This window comes from Meriones unguiculatus, chromosome 14, assembly GCF_030254825.1.
Source record: "Meriones unguiculatus strain TT.TT164.6M chromosome 14, Bangor_MerUng_6.1, whole genome shotgun sequence".
Lineage (NCBI taxonomy): Eukaryota > Metazoa > Chordata > Mammalia > Rodentia > Muridae > Meriones > Meriones unguiculatus.
This window is the reverse complement of record NC_083361.1, coordinates 72,891,549-72,916,326: the sequence shown is the minus strand read 5'-3', so window position 1 is coordinate 72,916,326 and position 24,778 is coordinate 72,891,549. Positions and strand designations below refer to the sequence as shown.

Here is a 24,778-nt window from a genome sequence, read left to right as displayed (position 1 = left end):
CATCTAATGACAAGAATTCTCACTTTCATAAAATTCGTTTCTGATCAATGTCAGAAAACAGGAAGATGCAAAAATCCTAAACATAACTAAGCTAGAGATCAGGATAATTAAATGAACATTCATAAATATAACGTATGGTCTAACTCATGTCTTTATCTTTCTCCAATTCATATATAAATAAAGACTATACATTTAAAACTGCATATAGCCCTTTCTCTTTACAGGGTGCACGGTCTAGCTGTGGAGGCCTTTTCCAGCAACTGTATCATTCATATCGGCACACTAGGGAATGATTTCTTCAGTGTCAGGCAAGGTCATGTTCTTCCTTTGTTTTTCGGTCAAGTTATTAGGGTTCTATCTATGCCCTACAACCTGAGTGAGACAATGATAGTTGTGCTACCTCTTTACTTTTTTTCTCTCTTTTGAAGAGGCAGATGATTAAAATATTTACATTAGATACTTATTTTCAGTACAAAGTGAAATGATCCATTCCTATGGTACGCAACATTGTCAGTTTGGTTTCTAACAGCCTTCATTTCCTCTGGTTGCTAAGGACCAGGGCAGTGAAGATGAGATATGGATGTAACAAACCGAACAGCAGTGACAGAGTTTATTTTCCTAGGATTTCCAGGCTCCTCCTCGCTGCAGCTCTCACTGTTTGTGATATTTTTCACCATCTATTTGCTGTCTCTCATGGGAAACACCCTCATCATTTTTCTCATTCTGATGGATTCCACGCTACAGAAACCCATGTACATTTTCTTAGGAAACCTGTCGTTCCTGGAGATCTGGTACACGACAGCCACGGTGCCCAAGTTGCTGGCCACCTGTGTCGCAAAGGTTGTCACCATTCCTGTAGCAGGCTGTATTGCTCAGTACTACTTCTTTTTCTCCCTGGGAGCCACGGAGTGCATCCTGCTGGCAGTTATGGCTTACGACCGGCACGTGGCCGTATGCCGTCCTCTCCACTACTCCCTTCTCATGAGCGTGCACATTTGTCTGAGGTTTTCAGCTGGGTCTTGGATTGGGGGCTTCATCGCGCCTCTGCTACCCACCATACTCATCTCTCAGCTGAACTTTTGTGGCCCACAGAAAATCAACCATTTTTTCTGCGACTCTGACCCCATCTTTAAACTGTCCTGCTCAGACACATTCTTGGTGGAGGCGTTGGGTTACACGTGCAGCTCTGTGGTGATTCTCAGTTCTTTCCTCCTCACAATGAGCTCCTATGGCAACATCGTGGTTACGATCATCAAGCTGTCTTCTCGAGCTGCCAGGAAGAAAACATTCTCAACTTGTGCCTCCCACCTCACGGTGGTTACCATCTACTACGGAACCATAATCTTCGCCTATGTCCGACCTCCATCCAAGTACAATTTCACAATAGGCAAAGTGGTCTCCGTGTTCTACTGTGTGATCACCCCATTGGTCAACCCTCTCATATATACCCTGAGAAACAAAGATGTGACGAAAGCTTTCCAGAAGTTTCTAGCACAAAAGAGCGTTCTACTGAGCAGAAACATGCATGAGTTTTGAGAATGCAACAATTATGTTCTGTTTGGATGGGAGGCTCAGGCCTCATTTAATCATGGTAAGTATTTGAATTTGGTTTTACAAATGGAACTCTGACATGACTACTTCAGCAAACTGCTACTGAAAAGTTACTTTTTAAAATTTTTATTAATTACAGTTTATTCACTTTGTATCCCCCCTGTAGATCCCTCCCTTCTCCCCTCCCAATCTCACCTTCCTCCCTCCTTCTCAACCCAAGCCCTTCCCCCAGTGCTCTGATAGGGAGGTCTTCCTCCTCTTCCTTCTGATCCTAGTCTATCAGGCCTTATCAGGAGTGGCTGCACACCTAGAACCCCTGCACAGATGTAGCCCATGGCAGTTCAGTATCCAAGTGGGTTACCTAGTAAAGGGACTGTCTCTGACATGAACTGATGGGTCTGCTCTTTCATCACCTCCCCCTGAGGGGGAAGCAGCCTTACCAGGCCACAGAGGAAAAGTTATTTTATAGCTGTTTTATTTATAATATTTAATACAATATCAAAATGATAAAGAGGGTAAACTATGGAAGATTTTGTCAATAAACCTTTCACAATTGGTTTATTCCAACTGAATATTTTAAAGCAAGTCTAGTCCATTAAGTTTGTAATAAATGAAGCATATTCTTCCATCTAAGAGACTAATGGAAACTTAATTAAAATACCTCAAACATACATACATTCAAAAACTTTTACTAAACACAAGGTGAAATAGACACTATTTTAAAGCTTTTGCAATTATTTGTTAACTAGATAATTTTACTACAAAAATACTAAATAAATATGATTTTTCTGAGTAATGTGAAATTATAAATAAATAAATAGAATTTAAAACATTAGTAAGGGTTCCATGATTCAAACATTTTTAAAGGCTTAGCATAGGATAGTATAATCATGGAATATTTAACAAGCTTAAGTAACCATTTAATCGCTTAGATTCTTATACAGTGTTCATGCAAACAATGAGTTCAGTAAATATTAATTTCAGCAGTTCACACCCACAATATTATCTTCCTAAGATACTGAGTCAGGACAATTATATTTTATGCAACATAGCAAGATCCTCTATCAAAAAAAGAAAAGTAAATAATTTGATTCTTATAGAGATATATAGATTTCCATAGTTTTATAGGGATATTCTCTGTAAATTGAGAATCTTTATGGCTTTCATTATTTTAGTGCAGCTTAGGAACAACAAAGATGGCAAGGTGACAGAAGAAGTAAATCACAAACTTCTTTATGGTGAGTGTTCACATAAAAGCTTCGTGCTGTATCTTTGACATCTGAGAGCCTTGACTGAGCAGCATCAGCACCTATGAGAAAATAAAAAGATGCTACGCTAGACACAGAGTGATTATCTGTAGTGCAGCAAATCACCCGTTGATTTGATTGCATGAGAGCAACTATTGCAATAGTTGCATGAGAGCAACTATTTTAGGCAATTAAGAGAATATGATAAAGTGACAGCAACTTGCACATGATAATGCTTGAAATACATTATTTTGAACTCCAGCATAAAATCTTTCTGGAATATAAAACTTTTTTTTTCAATGCAGTTTATTCAGAAACCTTGAACAATCCTCGGACCCTGGGGAAAGCCAGCCCACAGCTTAAATAGCCTCTGGGTAGTCAACCCAGGCGTGCCACGTGGGCAATGCAGATAGGTCCACATACATGGAAGCAAGCCAGATCCTCAGCCTTAGCCAAATGTGGAATTGTTCGTGACAGAGAGCACTCACCATCGGGAAGGTGGAAGGCAGAAACCAGCTCCATCTTTAAGGCATAGCATTCCGCAGCTCTCTACAGTTCCCCCTTTTTGTTTTAGATGCATCAGGCAAGAGTAGAGGTCTGATCTCTGATATTAGAAATAAATTGGGACTTTGTACCTATGTTCGTTTAGGTGTCATCCACCCAAAGAGCATCAGACCCGTCCGATACCTTTTTCTCAGAGGCGGGACCTGGGGCATCAACCCGCATGCAACCAGACATGCTCTTCTCTGGGTCCAAAGCGGCTGACCCTGAGTGCAGTGCTTAGCCTCGCATCCTGAGTGTAACATTTTAGCTTTTTATGGTATCCAACCATGCTTGGGGATAATGTCCTGCTTCAATGGCTGTAAAGGCCTGAATGATCAAGGCTGCATCACACTGTTGTGAGACTCTAATCTTGCATATTTACCACAGGCAAACCAAGGAGACCAACACCAGAAGGCCTGCTAACGCTCCCATGCCCGCACATTCCTTCAGATGATTCATGGCTGCAGCAATCCATGGTGATAATCCTGTGGCTAGTCCTGCGTCCACTCTGGTAGAATTTACTGTGACAATGGCCACTCTCAGCTGCTCCATCGTAGTATCGAATTCTCCAGTCCAATTACCTAAAATATAGCTCGACAATTGTTTAGACAGATTTGCAGCACAGGAAAAATTCTCATGTTGTATGCTAGTGACTCAAAGTCCAGCATATTTTCATTGACAGCCAAGTTGAGTGATTTGCCATAGGGTATCAATTTGCTCCTGCACGAGGTCAATCCTCTGATTGAACACCATCAAGCTTCCTTTTAGTTGACCATTAATTCCTTTATGTACAACTAAGGCATGAGCTACATTGGCTAAATGATTGTTCAGGGTCTGAGCAGTCTGCCCAGTATGACTCATGGCTAATGCCCCGGTGGTAGCTCCAACAGCCGCCAATGAGATGGTAGTAACAATGGTGTCTGTAGTTCCAAGATCCCTTTTCTGTCTGAAGAGAGTCATAGCGTGAGGGGCATCAACGGGCACAGGCACCCAGTGAGGCATGCGAGTAACCAGGGCATACCTAAATTTACTAGCATTCCAGCATTGGGCAAAAAAGCAAGTATCATCACCACAATTACTTGGCTCTATCTGGCTAATAAAGAATAAAAATGGGGGATATAGACAAACAGGTGTGGGCTTATAGGAAATATTATGAGAAGCCTTAACCCCCTCGTTGGAACATCCTGCGTCAGGTCTAGAACTAGCAGTGGTGGTGTCCGAGGTCTGAGTAGGTTCAGGAGACCATTGCCCCCAGGGGCGAGACGTGCTCCATGCCAATTGACTAACTCCATGTTTTCCTCCACTTTTGAAAGTCATTTAAGGTTCTTAAATTATTTTTTCCCTTTTTTTAAAATTTTTCATTAATTACACTTTATTCATTCTGCATCCCCCCATAAGCCCCTCCCTCCTCCCCTCCCAATCCCACCCTCCCTCCTCCCTCTGCTTGCATGCCACTCCCCAAGTCCACTAATAGGGGAGGTTCTCCTCTCCTTTCTGATCTTAGTCTGTCAGTTCACATCAAAAGTGGCTGCATTGTCCTCTACTATGGCCTGGTAAGGCTGCTCCCCCCCAGAGGGAGGTGATCAAAGAGCAGGCCAATCAGATTATGTCAGAGGCAGTCCCTCTTCCCATTACTATGTAACCCAATTGGACTCTGAACTGCCCTGGGCTACATCTGTGCAGGGGTTCTGGGTTATCTCCATGAATAGTCCTTGGTTGGAGTATGAGTCTCTGGGAAGTTCCCTGTGTTCAAATTTTCCTGTTCTGTTGCTCTCCTTGTGGAGACCCTGTCCTCTCCAGCTCTTACTATTTCCCAGTTCTTACCTAAAATTCCATTCACTCGACCCAACAGTTGCCCATCAGGCTCAGCATCTGCTTTGATAGTCTGAAGGGCAGAGGCTTTCAGAGGCCCTCTGTGGTAGGTTCCTAGGTTGTTTCCTGTTTTCTTCTTCTTCTGATGTCCATCCTCTTTGCCTTTCCGGATGGGGATTGGACATTTTAGTTAGGGTCCTCTCTCTTGCTTAGTTTCTTTAGATGCACAGGTTTTAGTGGGTTTGTCCTATGTTGTATGTCAATATGAGTGAGTATATACCATGTGTGTCTTTTTGCTTTTGGGACAACTCACTCAGGATGATCCTTTCCAGATTCCACCATTTACCTGCAAATTTCATGATTTCCTTATTTTTCATTGCTGAATAATATTCCATTGTGTAGATGTACCACAATTTCTGCATCCATTCTTCAGTTGAGGGGCATCTGCGTTGTTTCCAGCTTCTAGCTATTACAAATAAAGCTGCTATAAACATGGTTGAGCAAATGTCCTTTTTGTGTACTTGAGCCTCTTTTGGATATATGCCCAGTAGTGGTATGGCTGGATCTTGAGGAAGCGCTATTCCTAGTTGTCTGAGAAAGCGCCAGATTGATTTCCAGAGTGGTTGTACAAGTTTACATTCCCACCAGCAGTGGAGAAGGGTTCCCCTTTCTCCACAACCTCTCCAGCATGTGTTGTCACTTGAGTTTTTGATCTTGGCCATTCTCATGGGTGTAAGGTGAAATCTCAGGGTTGTTTTGATTTGCATTTCCCTAATGGCTAGTGAGGTTGAGCATTTCTTTAAGTGCTTCTCTGCCATTCGATATTCCTCTACAGAGAATTCTCTGTTTAGCTCTGTTCCCCATTTTTTAAGTGGATTACTTGGTTTGCTGCTTTTCATCTTCTTTAGTTCTTTATATATACTGGATATGAGTCCTCTGTCAGATAAAGGGTTGGTGAAGATTCTTTCCCAATCTGTAGGTGGTCGCTTTGTTTTGATGATGGTGTCCTTTGCTTTGCAGAAGCTTTTCAGTTTCATGATGTCCCATTTATTGACTGTTGCTCTTAGAGCCTGTGCTGTTGGTGTTCTGTTCAGGAAGTTTTCCCCTGTACCAATGAGTTCTAGGGTATTTCCCACTTTTTTTTCAAGCCGATTTAATGTGTCTGGTTTTATATTGAGGTCTTTGAGCCACTTGGACTTCAGTTTTGTGCAGGGTGACAAGTATGGATCTATTTGCATTTTTCTACATGTAGACATCCAGTTAGACCAGCACCATTTGTTGAAGATGCTATCTTTTTTCCATTGTATGGTTTTGGCGTCTTTGTCAAAGATCAAGTGTCCATAAGTGTGTGGGTTTATTTCTGGGTCCTCTGTTCGGTTCCATTGATCCACCATTCTGTTTCTATGCCAGTACCATGCAGTTTTTAAAACTGTTGCTCTATAGTACAACTTAAGATCAGGGATGGAGATACCTCCGGAAGATCTTTTATTGTAGAGGATTGTTTTAGCAATTCTGGGTTTCTTGTTATTCCACATGAAGTTGAGAATTTTTCTTTCCAGGTCTGTAAAGAATTGTGTTGGTAATTTGATGGGCATTGCATTGAATCTGTAGATTGCTTTTGGTAAGATGGCCATTTTTACTATGTTAATCTTGCCAAGCCATGAGCATGGGAGATCTTTCCATCTTCTCATATCTTCTTCTTATTCTTTCTTCAGAGATTTGAAAATTTTTCATACAAGTCTTTGACTTCCTTGGTTAGGGTTACTCCGAGGTACCTTATGTCATTTGTGGCTATTGTGAAGGGTGTTGTTTCCCTAATTTCTTTCTCAGCCCTTTTGTCTTTTGTATACAGGAAGGCTACTGATTTTTTTTGAGTTAATTTTGTATCCTGCCACTTTGCTGAAGGTGTTTATCAGCTGTAGGAGTTCCCTGGTAGAGTTTTTGGGGTCACTCACGTATACTATCATATCATCTGCAAGTAGTGATAATTTGACTTCTTCCTTTCCAATTTGTATCCCCTTGATCTCCTTCAACTGTCTTATTGCTCTAGCAAGGACTTCCAGAACTATGTTGAAGAGATATGGAGAGAGTGGGCAGCCTTGTCTTGACCCTGATTTCAGTGGGATTGCTTTAAGTTTCTCTCCATTCAGTTTGATGTTGGCTATAGGCTTGCTGTATATCGCCTTTACTATGTTTAGATATGTGCCTTGTATCCCTGATCTCTCCAATACTTTGAACATGAATGGATGTTGGATTTTGTCAAAGGCTTTTTCAGCATCTAGGGAGATTATCATGTGGTTTTTTTCTTTCAGTTTGTTAATATGGTGGATCACATTGATGGATTTCCGTATATTGAACCACCCCTGCATACCTGGGATGAAGCCTACTTGGTCATAGTGGATAATATCTTTGATGTGTTCTTGGATTCAGTTTGCAAGTATTTTAAGTATTTTTGCATCAATGTTCATTAGGGAGATTGGCCGGAAATTCTCTTTCTTTGTTGAGTCTTTGTGAGGTTTAGGTACCAAGGTGACTGTGGCTTCATAGAATGAATTTGGTAATATTCCTTCTGTTTCTATTTTGTGGAATAGTTTGAAGAGAATTGATGTTAGCTCTTCTTTGAAGATCTGGTAGAATTCTGCACTGAAGCCATCTGGTCCTGGGCTTTTTTTGGATGGGAGACTTTTGATGACCGCTTCTATTTCTTTGGGGGATATAGGACTATTTAGTTGATTTACCTGGTCCTGATTCAGCTTTGGTGAGTCAAATTGATCAAGAAAATTGTCCATTTCATTTAGATTATCAAATTTTGTGGCATATAGACTTTTGAAGTAAGTCCTAATGATTGTTTGGATTTCCTCAGTGTCTGTAGTTATATCCCCCTTTTCATTTCTGATTTTGTTGATTTGGGTGGTGTCTCTCTGCCTTTTGGTTAGCCTGGCTAAGGGTTTGTCGATCTTGTTGATTTTCTCAAAGAACCAGCTCTTGGTTTCATTGATTCTTTGAATTGTTTTATTTGTTTCCAATTAATTGATTTCAGCCCTGAGTTTGATTATTTCCAGCCGTCTACTCCTTCTTGGTGTGTCTGCTTCTTCTTTTTCTAGGGTTTTTAAGTGAGCCATTAGGGTGCTTGAATGAGTTGTCTCGAATTTCTTCTTGAAGGCACTTAGTGCTATGAACTTTCCTCTTAGCACTGCTTTCATTGTGTCCCACAAGTTCGGGTATGTTGTGTCTTCATTTTCATTGAGTTCTAGAAAGACTTTAATTTCTTTCTTTATTTCTTCCCTGACCCAGCTGTCATTTAGTAACAAGTTGTTCAGTTTCCATGTGTGTGTAGGCTTTTTGTTATTTCTGTTATTGTTGAGGTCCAGCTTTATTCCATGGTGATCAGACAAGATACATGGGATTATTTCAATCTTCTTGTATCTGTTGAGGCTTGCTTTGTGACCCACTATATGGTCTATTTTGGAGAAGGTTCCATGAGGTGCTGAGAAGAAGGTAAATTCTTTTGTGTTTGGGTGTAAAGTTCTGTAAATGTCTGTTAGGTCCATTTGATTCATGACCTCTGTCAGAGACATTGTTTCTTTGTTTAATTTCTGTTTTGTTGACCTGTCCTTTGTTGAGAGTGGGGTGTTGAAGTCTCCCACTATTAATGTGTGGGGATCTATATGTGCTTTAAATTTTATCAATGTTTCTTTCACAAATGTGGGTGCCCTTTTATTTGGGGCATAGATGTTCAGGATTGTGATGTCTTCCTGGTGGAATTTTCCCTTGATGAGTATGAAGTGTCCTTCCCCATCTCTTTTTATTAATTTTGGTTGAAAGTCTATTTTATCAGATATTAGAATGGCTACTCCTGCTTGCTTCTTGGGTCCGTTTGCTTGGAAAGTCGTCTTCCAACCCTTTATCCTCAGGTAATGTCTATCTTTGTAGCTTAGGTGTGTTTCTTGTATGCAACAGATTGCTGGGTTTAGTTTACGTATCCATTCTGTTAATCTGTGTCTTTTTATTGGAGAGTTGAGTCCATTGATGTTGAGAGAGATTAATGACCAGTGGCTGTTAGATCTCTTGATTTTGATGTTGGCTGTGGACATACTGTTGTGTGCTTGGTTGCTTTTTGTTTTACTGAAGTGAGGTTATTTATTTCCTGTGTTTTCTTGAATGTAGCTAGCTTTCTTGGGTTGTATTTTCCCTTCCAGTGTCTTCTGTAATGCTGGATTTGTTTGTAGGTATTGTTGAAATTTGTTTTTGTCATTGAATATCTTGTTTTCTCCATCTATGAGGACTGAGAGTTTTGCGGGGTATAGTAGCCTTGGCTGACATCTGTGTTCTCTTAGGGTCTGCATGATATCCGTCCAGGCCCTTCTGGCTTTCATAGTCTCAGTTGAAAAGTCAGGTGTGATTCTAATGGGTTTGCCATTATATGTTACTTGGCCTTTTTCCCTTGCAGCTTTTAGTATTTTTTCTTTGTTCTGTATACTTACTGTTTTGATTATTATGTGGCGGGAGGATTTTCTTTTCTGGTCAAATTTGTTGGGTGTTCTGTAGGCCTCATGTATTCTAAGTGGCCTCTCCTTTAGCTTGGGGAAATTTTCTTCAATGATTTTGTTGAAAATATTTTCTGGGCCTTGGAGAAGGGAGTCTTCTTTTTCCTCTATACCTATTATTCTTAGGTTTTGTCTTTTCATATTGTCTTGCATTTCTTGGACGGTCTGTGTCAGGAATTTTTCGGATTTAACATTTTCTTTGACAGATACATCGATTTCTTCCATTGTATCTTCTACACCTGAGATTCTTTCTTCCATCTCTTGTAGTCTGTTGGTTATGCTTATCTCTGTAGTTCCTGTTTTCTTCCCTAGATTCTTCCTTTCCATTATTTCTTCCATTTGTGTTTTCTTTAATTTTTCCAATTCTATCTTCAGGTCTTGAGTTGTTTTGTTTACTTCCTTCACCTGTCTGATTGTACTTTCCTGTTTTTCTTTTAGTTCCTTCAACTCTGTTTCTATCATTTCATTCAGTGTTTTAAGCTTTTCCTTTCTAAAGGCCATAAACTGTTTGGCTGCAGCTTCCTCTATTTCTTTACGGATGGCAATATTCTGTTTGAGTTTATCTTCCTCTATGTCTTTACGAATCTTATTTGTTTCCTCTGTTATCATCTTCATGAGCATACTTGTTAGGTCATCTTCTTGGATTTCAGTTATGGTGGGGTATTCAGGGCTACTTGCCCCTGGGTAACTGGGTTCTGGAGATGCCATATTGCTCTGTCTTTTGTTGCTTGAGCTTTTACGCTGGCCTCTACCCATTGTGTTATCTTAGGTGTTTGGTGTTATTTTCTGGTTGTTCCTGGGGATCCTGTGGTGGAGAGAATCCCCTTTGCAGAAAGCTGGTTTTTCCTGAAGGATGTCTTCTCAGCTTTTTGGGTATAGTCCCTGGATGGCTGGTGTTTTTTCAGGAGTTGCTCACCTCAGGGATATAGACCTGAGTGGTAACTGTGGTCTTTGTTAGTCGAGAGGGTTCTCCTCTCACCCAGGGAAGTCCTGAGGGCAGCTGCCCTGTTTCTGGGTTTCTTGTTGTAAATTTAATGATCAGCTGCTGTGACCCAGTTGGACATCAGGCACGCCTCAACTGTTTGTGCTTGTGTCTGGAGCACAGCTGAGTGCTGGAGCCTCGGCCCCACTAGACTGCTAGACTTTTTCTAGGGAAGGATTGGGTGATTTAGGTCAGTAGTTTCCTTCCTTTCCCGTGGATTCTCTGGAGACACGGACTCCCAGTGTCTTTTTTTGCCCTGGTGCACACTGCTCAGTGTCCGCCAGCTGTCTGGCCGCAGTAACTGCCTGTGCCTGGAGCACAGCTGTGTGATGGCGGCTCAGTCTCTGCCAGCTGTCTGGTGCGCAGAAACTGCCTGTGTCTGCCTTTGCGGCTTTTGGGAGCCTGAGTGCCTCCCTCAGATGGGCAATTTTCCGGGGACCTTTTCAGGTTGGGGGTGAGATGAGTGCTCTGAGATCAGACCCGCCGTTTCTATCTCCAGCGGCGAATCAGGCGCGCAGGCACCCCAGGAGCCCTGTGAGTCTTTTCCAGGGGATGTCTGGGTGACCTAAGGCCGGTCCCAATCGTTTCCTGTACCCTGGGGTTATCTCTCGACTGAAAATTCCAGTCTCTGATAGTGTGGTGCCCAAGGTTCAGTCTGGGACCGTGACCAGAGACACTGGCTGTGGCTCTGGGCTGGGGCTGGGGCTGGCGGCCCGCAGCCAAGCGTCTGGCGGAACCAGGATCTCTTCCGCGGTTTAGCCGGGTGAGTTAAAAGCTGATTGAATCCTCCACCGTGGGGTATCCTCTCACCTGGGAAACACAATGACTGTGTTTTATGGCCGAGAGTTCTGATTGGTGGTCACTGTGCTGATCCTGCTGTGCTGCTGCTCAGAATGAGAGTCCTCCCGGCGCCGCCATCTTGCCCCTCCTCCTGGAATATAAAACTTTAAAGAAAAATGTTTTATGCTTTGTTTTTAATTAATTTATTCATTAAAATGTTTATGCATGTATATAATCTCTTCACTCAACTCCCTCACCCAAAACACATCAATAGGTCCTGTCTTATCTCCATCACCAAAAATGCCCTCAATACTGAGGGATTTCCCACCCCACTTTCAGGTATTCTTGTTTTATAGTCCATTGGGTTTATCCAGGGCCTCTGCATTGTTATGGATATGGGGCTATCCACTGGAACATGGACCAGTGACTACAAAACCAAAGACAATTACTTTCCTTTCTCTTTCAGCCCACACCTGTCAATAGCTTGCCTGGGAGATTTCTGTGCTCATGAGCTCCTCTCCAGGGTATAAATTGTTACTGACTCAGACTTAAGTATTCCTTATAGAGGCAAGAGTACACACTATTATTTCACAAATGTCTTTTTCTTGTCATATTGATAACAAATTCTATGCCCCTCCTCCTCATCTCTGGTCTTTGACATTCTTTCCACTACCTCTTTAACAGTGGTCCCAATCTTGTAGGAGGTGTGTGGGTACCCTCTTTAAGGTACCCGCCTATAATAACTGAGGTACAGACCTATAGTAACTCTTTCTCAGCACTTTGACCAGCTCTGAAACTCTGCATCAACTGTTGACAGCATAAGAAGCTTCTTTGACAAACGCTTAGGGCACCACGGGTCTGCTTAGAAATGTAAATTTAGGAAGTAGTTTGACAGATGTACTAAGCAAAATAAAAATAGTATGTTCCTACTTAGGACTTATCATCTTCCTAGTCGTGATTCTTTGATCCTGTTGAAATTACCATGGCTTCTTGCCAAGCCCTGACACTATGAATGATAGATGCTCTGCTAAACTTGCAGACAGGAGCCTGACAGATTTGCCCTCTTAGAGGTGCTACCTAGCAGCACCTCAAAACAGATGCCTAGACTTACAGCCAAACATTAGGGGATGCCTAGGGTGTCTTGTTGAAAAATGGAAGGAAAGAAAAGAAAGAGGACTTGGAGGTGACAGTAGCTCCACAAGTGGACCAACAGAACAGACTAAGCAGTGCCTAGAGGGGCTTGCTGAGGCTGAGACGTCAACTAAAGACCATGTATGAACTGGACTTTGGCAGATGGGCAGCTTAGGCCTTATGTGGACCCTCTAGTAAGGAAAGTGGGGGCTGCATTAGACAGGGACTCACTTGCCAGCTTTTTCATCACTTTCTCCGGGCAGGACTGCTTTGTCAGGCCACTAGGGAAGGCGGTATCTCAGTCCTGATGCAACTTGATGAGATGGGATAGTTAGGAAAGGGGGCTCCCCTTTCTTGAGAGAAGGGAAAGGGGAAAGGAGTAAAGAGGGAAGATGGGACTGGGAGGGGAGAAGGGATGCCGCTACAACAACAATGATGTAAGTGAATTAAATAAATAAATAATAAATAGATAAAGAATAAATAAAGTACATGGCAAGAACTCCCCGCTATGGAGGAGGCTGCAGATGCCATCAAAAATGGTTATTTAACCTCATATAGTCTATGCCATTTTTCTATCCAGTGAACATATCTTGACTTGCAAATTTGAATTTCATTTCACAGCATTTCCATGTGTGATATATTTTTAACAGTTAATTTTCCACAAAAATATCAAAGTTATATGTAAACAATCTCAACAATACATTATGAACTGATAAAAAAAAATGTGTTTCTGTATGCTATCCCACTTCAGAAAGACTTCATTATTCCATTGATGGTAGTAATTTATTTTCTATAATAATATTCTATGGATGATATCAAATTATATCTTCAATTATAGCTTTTGAAATTTTCCTGTTTTTCAGAAGCTCACTTCCATCAATATATTTGGAAATCTGTCTTGATTTTCAAGTTTATTTGTTTTTTTATAACTAAATAACTTCATGAAAATTCTTACAATATTTGAGGAAGCCCAATTCCCTGTTTCCAGGCCATGAACACTCATGTTTAACCCCAGTATAATCTATGTCCTAGTCCGTTTCATGTGATGGCTGCATTCTGTGTTTACACATTTGTACAAGCAATAGCAAGTAAAATGTGGCTATATTTGCCATTTGTAAATATGTAACTTCCTAACTTAAAATGTTTCAAACATTTCATTTTATCAACAGTATATCCTACTACTGTTCCCATTTGCTAAAATCAATACTATCATTGATATCCTGGATAATGTATTTGTTCTTATGTCTTTTTTAAAACACTTGTGTGCTGAATTTTGATTTAAACATGTGCCAATACTACCTATTATAACCTTGAAGATTGAATGGTGGACTATATCGTATGGGATTCTGAAGTCAATTATTTCCATAATGCTTAAGAAAAATAAAACTATCCTACTCTTACAGCTTAAATAATAAATCTTGTAACTCAATTATTTCTATAGCCTTAAAAATAAAATTATCCTCCTCTTACAGTTTGAGTAATAAATCTCGAGAACTCAGAATCGCTATTTCCACTGAATCATTCTTCATACACATGGAAAGCCGAGTCTGACTCTGCTATCACATTCTTTTCTAATATGTCTCCATTAGTAAAAGCAGCACAAAGTCTGATGTTTTTATGTCTACACTTTAGGTAACAGGATATTATCCTCTAATGTCACTTTCTTTCCTGTAAAATCTTTGTCTAGTGTGTCTTCTATGTCACAAGCAGAAAGAACATTTTACAGTGTCAATAAAAATATTTATATCCTAATTTAAAATACAAATGTCTACATGTCTGTAAGAATGTAAGCCAAAATTCTGTTTATGACCTAGGAAAACTTTGTGATCCATTAACAAATATTTTATTATTGTTCCTATTACTATACCTAGTATTACTACCACCACCACCATCACCACTATTGGTGGTGACCAATATTACCACTGCTACTGTTTGAAGTAAAAATCTTACATTGTAGCCAAGACTGTCCTATAACTCACTGTGTATTCCAGAGTGTCAATTATCTCATTTTGAGTCTCCCAAGTTCTGTGATTCTATTTGAAAGCCACAACACTAAGCTTTTTATAATGTTTATTCTTTCACCAAAGAAAACTGCTCTTGAGTTTCCTGTTTTCATGTACTGCACATGTCCTTCTCCACAACTGTCATTGCACTGCACATGCAGGCCATGTTCGCAGGAAACACTCCTCTTCCCAACTCTTCCATGCACACATAGGAGCCATGATTCTCTCCCTGGAAGATCACCTTTCAGATGCCAGTTTCTTGAATAACTCCTACCATCCCTGGACACTGAGAACACCAGTCACCTCTTTGTGATCACTCAGCACTGGCCAGTTTACCTTGTTCATTTAAAGCAGCTCACACTTTTCATATAAGTATGTGATTAAGCATTTATATTATGATATTTTTATTTGACTTTTGATAATATATTGCTACATGTTAAAAACATCAAACCAGCACAAGAAAAGACATACTCAAACATCTTATTTTCTTAATTTGTTCCTATTTTCCTTTGTCCTTTCAGTTAAGCAATTCAAAGTACTTTCTAAGTTTTGTTTCAGTGATATTTTTCTGAGTTTTAACTTAAGAGAAAACTCAAGAAAAAATACATAACTTGGAGTTTACAACTATTTTTTCAAGAGAATAATATGCATACTAATTAAGATGTTATTGTTTTTCCTCATAATTACATAATTTGAAGAGCATTCAATACCAGGCTAAAAAGAATTTGTTGTATTTGTTATTTTATCATTAAGAATACTTTATATTTTATATATTCCTCTTATGTTGCACAAATTTCCTTCTGCTATTTAGTAAAAAGACTAGAAACAGAAAATTAAATATTCTTTCTATATATTTGTGTGTATATATTTGTAAATATGTATACAAATTTATATATATATATATATGTTTATAGATGCAAACACACATGAACTGTGAAAGGCAGAGACAGTATTATATTCAAAAGCCTATTTGTTCCTCTCAGAGAATACATTAGAATTATAAATAGAGCCAGGCATGGTGGCACATTCATTTAATCCATTTAATTCATTTAAAATATGGAAGGGAGAGGTAGGCAGATAGATCTCTGATTTCATAGCCAGCTTGCTCTACAAAGTGAATATCAGGAGAGCCAGTGATGTTACACAGAGAAACCCTGTCCTGAAAATACAACACCTTTCATAATAGCCACTAATAACATAAAATACCATGGTGTAACTCTAACCAAGTAAGTGAAAGACCTTTATGGAAAAAAAACAAACAAGCAAACAAACAAACTTCAAGTCTCTGAAGAAAGAAATTGAAGAAGGTATCAGAGGATGGAAAGATCTCCCGTGCTCATGGATCAGTAGGGTTAACATAGAGGAAATGGCCATCCTACCAAAGGTAAACTACAGATTCAATGCAATGCCCATCAAAACACTAACACAATTCTTTACAGAACTTGAAAGAACATTTCTCAAACTCATATGGAAAAACAAAAAACAGCAACAACAACAAAAGCAGAATAGCTAAAGCAATCCTCTACAATAACAGCTCTTCTGGAGGTATCTCCATCCCTGATCTCAAGCTGTGCTATAGAGCAACAGTAATAAAAACTGCACAGTACTGGCATAGAAACAGAATGGTGGATCAATGGAATCAAATCGAAGACCAAGAAATAAGCCCACACATCTTCAGATACTTGATTTTCGACAAAGAAGCCAAAACCATTCAATGGAAAAAAGACAGCATCTTCAACAAATGGTGCTGCTCTAACTGGATGTCTACATGTAGAAAAATGCAAATAGATCCATATTTATCACCCTGAACAAAGCTAAAGTCTAAGTGGATCAAAGACCTCAACATAAAACCAGACACACTAAACCGCTTAGAAGAAAAAGTGGGGAAGAGCCTTGAACTCATTGGCACAGGAGACAACTTTCTGAGCAGATCACCAACAGCTCAGGCTCTAAGATCTACAATTTATAAATGGGACTTTGTACCGAAAGTCCCAATTTATTTCTAATATCAGAGATCAGACCTCTACTCTTGCCTGATGCGTCTAAAACAAAAAGGGGGAACTGTAGAGAGCTGTGTAATGCTGTGCCTTAAAGTTGGAGCTGGTTTCTGCCTTCCATCTTCCTGATGGTGAGTGCTCTCTGTCACAAACAACTCCATATGTGGCTAAGGCTGAGGATCTGGATTGCTTCCGTGTATGTGGACCTATCTGCATTGCCCACGTGGCACGCTGGGGTTGGCTACCCAGAGGCTATTTAAGCTGTGGGCTGGCTTTCCCCAGGGTCAGAAGATTGTTCAAGGTTCCTGAATAGACTGCATTGAGAAAAAAAAAAAATAAAAATAAATAAATAAATAAATAAATGGGACCTCTTGAACCTGAAAATTTTCTGTAAAGTAGAGGATATTGTCACCAGAACAAAACGACAGACTGGGAAAGCATCTTCACCAAACCTATATCCGAGAGAGGCTAATATCTAGAATAAATAAAGAACTAAAGAAGTTAAAAAGCAACAAATCAAGTAATCCAATTAAAAATGGGGAACAGAGTGAAACAGAGAATTCTCAACAGGGGAGTATCAAATGGCAGAAAAAAATTAAAGGAAAGTTCGAACTCCTTAGTCATCAGGAAGATGAAAATCAAAACAACCCTGGAATTCCATCTCACACCCATCAGAATGGCTAAGATCAAAAACTCAAGTGACAACACATGCTGGAGAGGAAGTGGAGAAATGGGAACCCTCCTCCATTGCTGGTGGGAATGCAAACTTGTACAGCTGATTTGAAAAATTACTTTGCAGAAAATTGGGAATTAGTGCTATCTCAAGATCCAGCTATACCACTCATAAGCATATATCCAAAATATGCTTAACTATACTTCAAGGACATTTGTTCAACCATGTTCATAGCAGCTCTATTTGTAATAGCCAGAAGCTGGAAACAACCTAGATGTTCCTCAAGGGAAGAATGCTTACAGAAATTGTGGTACATTTACTATTCAGCAATTAAATACAAAGAAATCATGAAATTTTCAGGCAAATGGTGGGAACTAGAAAAGATCATCCTGAGTGAAATATTCCAGAAGCAAAAAGACACACATGGTATATAATCACCCATAAGTGGATATTAGACATAATATAGGATAAACATACTAAAATCTATACTCTTAAAGATGCTAAACAACAAGGAAGAACTTGGGAAGATGCTCAATCCTCATTCAGAAGGACAAATGCAATAGACATTGGAAGCAGGAGGAGACAGGGAAAGGGCAGGAAGCTTTCACAAAGGGCTTCTAAAACACTCTACTAAGCGAGGTATGGGTACAGGGAATCTTATAAAAGATGGGGGAGATAGACATAGGGGGACAAGAGCTACAAATGGGGACCAATAGAGCCAAAAAAACTGAGCTCTGGGGGCCCTGAAGAAAATGATACCCCAACCAAGGACAATGCATGGAGAGGACCTAAAACCCCAGCTCAGATGTAGCCCATAGACTCAGTCTCCAAATGGGGTCCTTATTAAGGACAGCAGTGGCTTTCTCTGGCATGAACTTATTTGCATTCTTTCTGACCACTGCCCCCTTGGGTTGTATCCTTGTCAGGTCACAGAAAAAGATAATGCAACCAGACCTGATAAGACCTGATAGGCTAGGGTCAAATAGAAGGGGAGGAAGGCCTCCCCTATCAATGGCTAGGGGAGAGGCATAGGAGGAGAAAAGGGACGGAGAGTGGTATTGGAAGGAGATGAGGGAGGGGGCCACAGCCGAGATACAATTGAATAAATGGTTATAAAATGATAGTAATAAAAATGTGAAAAAGTAAACCCCCAAATAAATAAATAAATCCAGTTAGGGAGCAGAGAAGATTGAAGATGGCTCATTTGGTGAAAGTATTTGCTTGCAAGCATGAGGACTGAGTTTTGATTCCATGCACCCATGTTAAAAGCTGGCCATTGCCACACAACCTGTAAACCCTGGCTGGAGGGCAGATAGAGAAAGGATAATTTCTACCTTACCTGAGCATCAGTACAGTCTTAACCTGTGTCTTCTATGCTTTATAATTTCAGGTTACAATGTGACCAGTCATTCCATAATGCTGACTTACTTTATTCCCTGCCATGATGTGTGTGTACACCCAAAATATGAGACCGAATAAGCCTTGGTTTTCTAAAGTTGATGTTTGTTGTTTTATTTTGTTTTCAGGTACTTTGTCGTAGCAATGATAAAAATAATAATGTTTGTCAAAAGTCCTTAGGCAAATTGTCTTTCTATATTCTAATATTTACTTACAACTATAATGATATTGTCTATAAATTTATGTTCAGCATAATTTAGAATATATATATATATATATATGAGAAAAGTGTGAGCCACGTTCTTCTTGATCCACTCTAGTTTGTTTTCTTGAGACTGATCAGTCTGTCCTACAGAAAGTGCTAATTATAACGCTAATAGTCTTAACAGAAAAGTATTAATGAGGATGGCTATTCAAAAAGATTTTCCTTTGGGGAATTTTAGGATTACATCCAAGTGTCTTAAAAAGATATATTAGAGACCTTTGAATTACACAGTGTTTCCAAGAGAATCTAACCAAGATTTATGATGGTAAACGATATTCTGATTTGTATTTGCTTTATTCAATATTGAGAAATGATCACTGTTTTGCATCTACTTTTGAGTCTTATAAGAAGCCTAAATTGTAACTAAATGTCCTGGTGACAGGTTTCGAAACTTTTGGGTGACCCATCAATAATCTGACTGTTAATGTATATGAAAAGATTCTCTGAGATGATTAAATATTTTGGAGCAGAGTATTTTAATATTTAATGAACAGAAACTGAAATCTGTACTTTAAAACAATTCAGATTACTCAAATTTCTGGAAAGTGGATTAGTCATCAGATATATGTACAAAGATTTTCCAACATGTCCAATTGAAGAAGTTTTCAATGAAGAGTAAGTCAATACCTAAGCCTAGTAACCAGCAATGTACCCTATTGATACAGCTTGAATATATATAGGATATCAGAATATGTTGAATCTTACTAAAAAGTTATTCCAGAAAACATGACGTGATAAAGAGAAATATAGAAGAACAAATGAAGGAAATGTTTTGATGTGGTGATTTCTTAAGATTTATTTATAAATAAAACACCAGAAATCCTGACATGTTTTATTACAAAGGAATGCAGCTGAACAATTAAAAATATTTCTAAATTTGTTTCTCCTTTAAGACATATCTATCATTTTTATCTCATGTATTTGTATTTTTTCAGTATTTATGTTTATATACATTTTGCCTCCCTGGTGCTTGCAGATGCCAGATATAAGTGCTAGATTTCTTGGAACTAGAGTTACTGTCAACTGTGAACCACCATTTAAGTTTGAAAACCAAACTCGTGTAATCTCCAAGGGCAGAAATGGTTTTTCACTACTGAAATGAGTCTACAGACTCTCACCCTTTTTCTTTTTCTTTTCTCTTTCTCTCTTTATCTTATTTTGAGAATATAATTTAATTATAATATTTCTACCTTCCCTTGCCTCATTCTAAACCCTCCCATATATTTCTCATCTCTATCAAATTCTTGGCCCCTTTTTGTTATTGTTGTTTTGATTTAGTAACAGACTTTGAGAGTTTATAGTTACAACACACACAACTATTTTAAACATTAATGGAATGTGATAAATTCCATTGCTTTCTTTCTTTTCTTTTCCTTTCTTTCTTTTTTTTTTCTTTTCTTTTCTTTCTTTTTTTTTTTTTTTTTTTTTTTTTTTTTTGAGTGAGACAGGGTTTCTCTGTGTAGCCTTAGCTGCAAGGCTGGCCTTGAGCTCACAGAGATCCACATGCCTTTGCCTCCCCGAGTGCTGGGATTGTACAGGCATGTGCCATACCACCTGGCTTAACATTATTTTCCTAAACTAAGGGATTCGAATTGTTCTGTTAGGAAAATCTTATGCCATGGAATGCCTGAAATCAGACACTTCATGCAAACGGAAAGTGGCTAACAACACAGAAAGAAAATCAAGAGCAATTGTAAAAGTCAGGGAAGGAGTTTCATAAATATAAACATAAAAGGTAGCTATGGATTTGAAAGTAGTGAAAAGAACACAAAGATTTTTAGGAAAGAAGGAAAAGCGTCATTGATTCTCAAACACTCCTGGTCAAACTGTGGCCTGGTTGATTGTTATCTCAGTTCTGATACATCAAGAATCTTATCAGTCTTATTGCTAAGACTGAATTGGGATCAATCCCCACTTGATCCACAGAAAACTGCTTCTGATGTAAAAGGGAATGTTGACTTGCTTTGCAAGGTGTTTACCAGATAGGCAACCTGGAAAGTAGACAAATTGGTACCTATTCGAAGATCACTTCTGTTTTGGCATCACTATTAAAGGATTTGAATGAGATATTGAAGCCAATGATTCAAGGAATCCAGATGACACTCAAAGAATGCAAAACACATGATTAAAAGTGACAATGGGAAATCTTTTGAAAACATCATAGGTACTGGTATTCAGCCTTGAAGAAAGACACTTATTCATTTCAGGTAAAGGCCCTTTGAATATTAAGTGTGGCAATGCAAGGCTGATCAGTGCTCTGACTAAAGATTAAGACAAAGGAAATAAAACAGTACAGGGAGAGATTTGAAAACTTTATCTTGCTGTTTGTTGCCCGATTGTTGTTGGACAATTGCAGTTTTAAATAAACTGTCAATTGTATTAGGAAAAGCACCATATATGTATTTTATAATTAAAAATTGTAATAAAACCTGATACAATACATTGTCATAAATAATAAATTAGTGCAACTTATGTATCAAGTGAACATAGCACTTTTTGGTAAGTGCTATAGCAATGCAGAAGAACTTACATTGTTTTCTGGCTCTGTTCCCACAGAATATTTCTGCACATCAGTGTAACCATTTGGAACTTCATCACTTTTTATTCATCTCTCCTACCTGACAGCCCATGGGAGGAATCTAGAATGCCCAATGTCACTAGAATAGCAGGATTCATCCTTATGGGATTCTCGGATATTCATGAGCTACAGACTGTATGTGGTATGTTCTTCCTGGTGATCTACCTAGCAACCATAATGAGTAACTTTCTTATCATCACTCTCATTACTCTGGACCTGAAACTCCAAACACCCATGTACTTCTTCCTGAAAAATTTGTCTCTGTTTGATGTCTTCCTTGTATCCATCCCAATCCCAAATTTCATTGTCAATAGTCTAACTCACAAAAATTACATTACTGTTCTGGGTTGTGCCTTCCAGATACATTTAATGACTTCCTTCTCAGCAGGAGAGATTTTTGTCCTGACTGCTATGTCCTATGACCGCTATGTTGCCATCTGCTGTCCCTTGCACTATGAGGCCATCATGAGTTTTGGTAACTGTGTGAGGATGGTGAGTATTTCCTGGACTGCTGGAGTGCTCTTTGGAACTGTATACACAGCTGGCACATTTTCCATGCCTTTTTGTGGCTCCAATGTGATCCCACAGTTTTTCTGTGATGTTCCCTCATTGCTAAGGATTTCCTGCTCTGAAACACTAGGAGTAATTTACACAAGTCTTGGAATTGGAATGTGCCTATGCATGTCTTGTTTCATCTGTGTTGTGATCTCTTACTTTTACATTTTCTCCACGGTACTAAAGATTCCTACTACTAAAGGTCAGTCCAAAGCATTTGCCACCTGTGTCCCCCACCTCACTGTTTTCACTGTTTTCATTGCAACTGCTTGCTTTGTCTATCTGAAGTCACCCTCAGATGTACCGTCAATTACAGACAGGATGCTTTCTGTGCTCTACACTGTGCTGCCTTCTGCACTTAATCCTGTGATCTACAGCCTTAGGAACGCTGATGTCAAGTGTGCTCTGGGGAGGTTGCAGCAAAATCTCTGCCAAAGGAGTTTACTTCACTTAACATTTCAAAGTATCTGTCAGTGGTATAGTGCCTTACACTTTACAGCCAAGTTCTGTAATTTTTGACTTTCCAAAGACAACCATTTCTGCTCTTCTATGATAAAGCTCTTCTCTTTGGAGAATATAATGTTCTAAAATGATTGGCTATTTTCTTTTCATGGTAAGACTCAATATCTGGCTATTTGATAACTTCTTATCAGGTTCACTTAGAGACCAAAGTAAAACAAAAACAACAGCAAGACAATAGTTAGATATGAGAAGGGAACAATTAAGGTAAATTCATATATGGTTTCTCTGATAGTCTCTCTAATAATTAGAGAATGGGCATGAAGAGAACCCAGCAGGCCTAGTGCCTATTAGGCCCTGCCCATAAAGTAGTATCAAAGGCTTAAGGTAAAACAAACCTGGAGAAAGATCTTATGAGATACATTATAAAAGACAAATAGTGGCCACTCAGGCTGAGTGCATTATCAGAAAGATACTGGAGAGTTTGAAATTGTGTGACTGCTTTTCTGTAGTTTCCCCTGAATACAGTGATTACAGGTGAGAGGAGGCAGAAGTTGTAATTCTAAGGAACGAGTCTAAATATCCTTCCAACTTCTAGAAAGTTTAAAAATCCCAAGACCTTTCCCATGTTATGGAAGTGTTTAAAAAAATACTGGGGAGAGTAGACTCTCTGACTAAGAGACCCTAAGAGCCTGGAAAGAACCCTCCAAATATGAAGCTTTTTGAAATGTATGCATCTATTATCATGGTTACAGCTATTGTGAGCTGTCATCAATAGTAAGAATGACACTTTAAGGTGCTGTGACTGTCTTTGTGTCCTCCAAGCTCCTGTAAGTAAATGATATGAATAAATACGTTGGTTCACCAAGTTGGACTTTGATGAAAATATTTTACTTGTATTTGGTTGTCTGCATGCTCTGAGAAGGTGGTGTTCCTCCGCAGGAAAAGTTAACAAAATTATTATTCTTTTAGCCTGCCTGTAGTACAGGAAAGCATCACTTATAACTATGTACAGAATATTTCCATCAGTGTCTAGAAAAGAGTTATGGATCCTACTACAATTGCAGAATTCACTTGTCCCTGAATATATTTTTTAATTTTATTTATTTATTTATTTATTTATTTATTTGTTTATTTATTACAATGTATTCACTTTGTATACCCACTGCAGCCCCCTCCCTTGTCTCCTTCCAGTCCCACCCACCCTACCTCTTCTCCCCTGATCCCCTTTCCCTAGTCCCCTGATAGGGGAGGACCTCCTCCCCTTCTATCTGACCCTAGCCTATCAGGTTTTATCAAGGCTGGCTCCATCATCTTCCTCTGTGTCCTGGCAAGGCTCCATGCCCCCCTACCCAAGGGGAGGTGTTCAAAAGTCAGCCACTGAGTTCATGTCAGAGACAGCCCCTGTACCCCTTACTAGGAAACCCACTTGTAAACTAAGCAGCCTATGGGCTTCCTCTGAACAGGGGGTCTAGGTCTTCTCAGTGCAAGATCCTTGGTTTCTGCAGCCTCCCTGCCCCCTGGGCCTGGAATTTTTGGCTCTGTTGTTCTCCTTGTAGAGTTCCTGTCCCTCCAGGTTTTTCTATTTCCCCCTTCCTCCATAAGGTTTCTGGCACTCTGCCCCAAGTTTGGCTACGAGTCTCAGTGTCTCTTTTTTTTTTTTTTTCTTTTTCCTTCTTTTTTTTTTTTTTTTTTTCAATGCAGTTTATTCAGGAACCTTGAACAATCATCGGACCCTGGGGAAAGCCAGCCCACAGCTTAAATAGCCTCTGGGTAGCCAACTCCAGCGTGCCACGTGGGCAATGCAGATAGGTCCACATACATGGAAGCAAGCCAGATCCTCAGCCTTAGCCAAATGTGGAGTTGTTTGTGACAGAGAGCACTCACCATAGGGATTTCCTTCTTTTTTTTTCTTTTCCTTTTAATATATTTTTTAACTTTTATTAATTACAGTTTATTCATTTTGTATCCCCCCATAAGCCCCTCCCTCCTCCCCTCCCAGTCCCACCCTCCCCTCCTTCCCCCACTTCTGCATGTCTTCTTTGATACCCTGGTGAATAGAGTCTTTCAGAGGACCTCCATTGTAGGCTCCTGTCCTGTTCCTTGTTTTCTCCTTCTTCTGATGTCTATCCTGTTTGCCCTTCTGAATGAGGATTAAGCCTCTCCCGTAGGGTCCTCATTGTTGTTTAGCTTCCTTAGGACTACATTTTAGTATATTTATCCTGTATTATATAACTAATATTCATTTATAAGTGAG

General features: G+C 39.5%; 2 protein-coding genes across 2 annotated transcripts; both read left to right on the top strand.

Moving 5' to 3' along the window:
- The first annotated feature begins 556 nt into the window (after nucleotides 1-556).
- On the top strand, nucleotides 557-1,581 carry LOC110562299 (olfactory receptor 6F1-like). Its single transcript, XM_021659022.2, has one exon. The coding sequence runs from the start codon at nucleotides 577-579 to the stop codon at nucleotides 1,534-1,536; it is 960 nt and encodes a 319-aa protein (XP_021514697.1). The 5' UTR covers nucleotides 557-576; the 3' UTR covers nucleotides 1,537-1,581.
- Nucleotides 1,582-21,573: 19,992 nt separating this feature from the next.
- Nucleotides 21,574-22,581, top strand: LOC110562296 (olfactory receptor 14A2-like). The gene has a single exon (XM_021659019.2). The coding sequence runs from the start codon at nucleotides 21,574-21,576 to the stop codon at nucleotides 22,579-22,581; it is 1,008 nt and encodes a 335-aa protein (XP_021514694.2).
- Nucleotides 22,582-24,778: the final 2,197 nt, after the last annotated feature.

Coding starts and splice junctions, on each gene's coding strand:
- LOC110562299 (XM_021659022.2), top strand. CDS start 577: ATGGATGTAACAAACCGAACAGCAGTGACAGAGTTTATTTTCCTAGGA.
- LOC110562296 (XM_021659019.2), top strand. CDS start 21,574: ATGCCCAATGTCACTAGAATAGCAGGATTCATCCTTATGGGATTCTCG.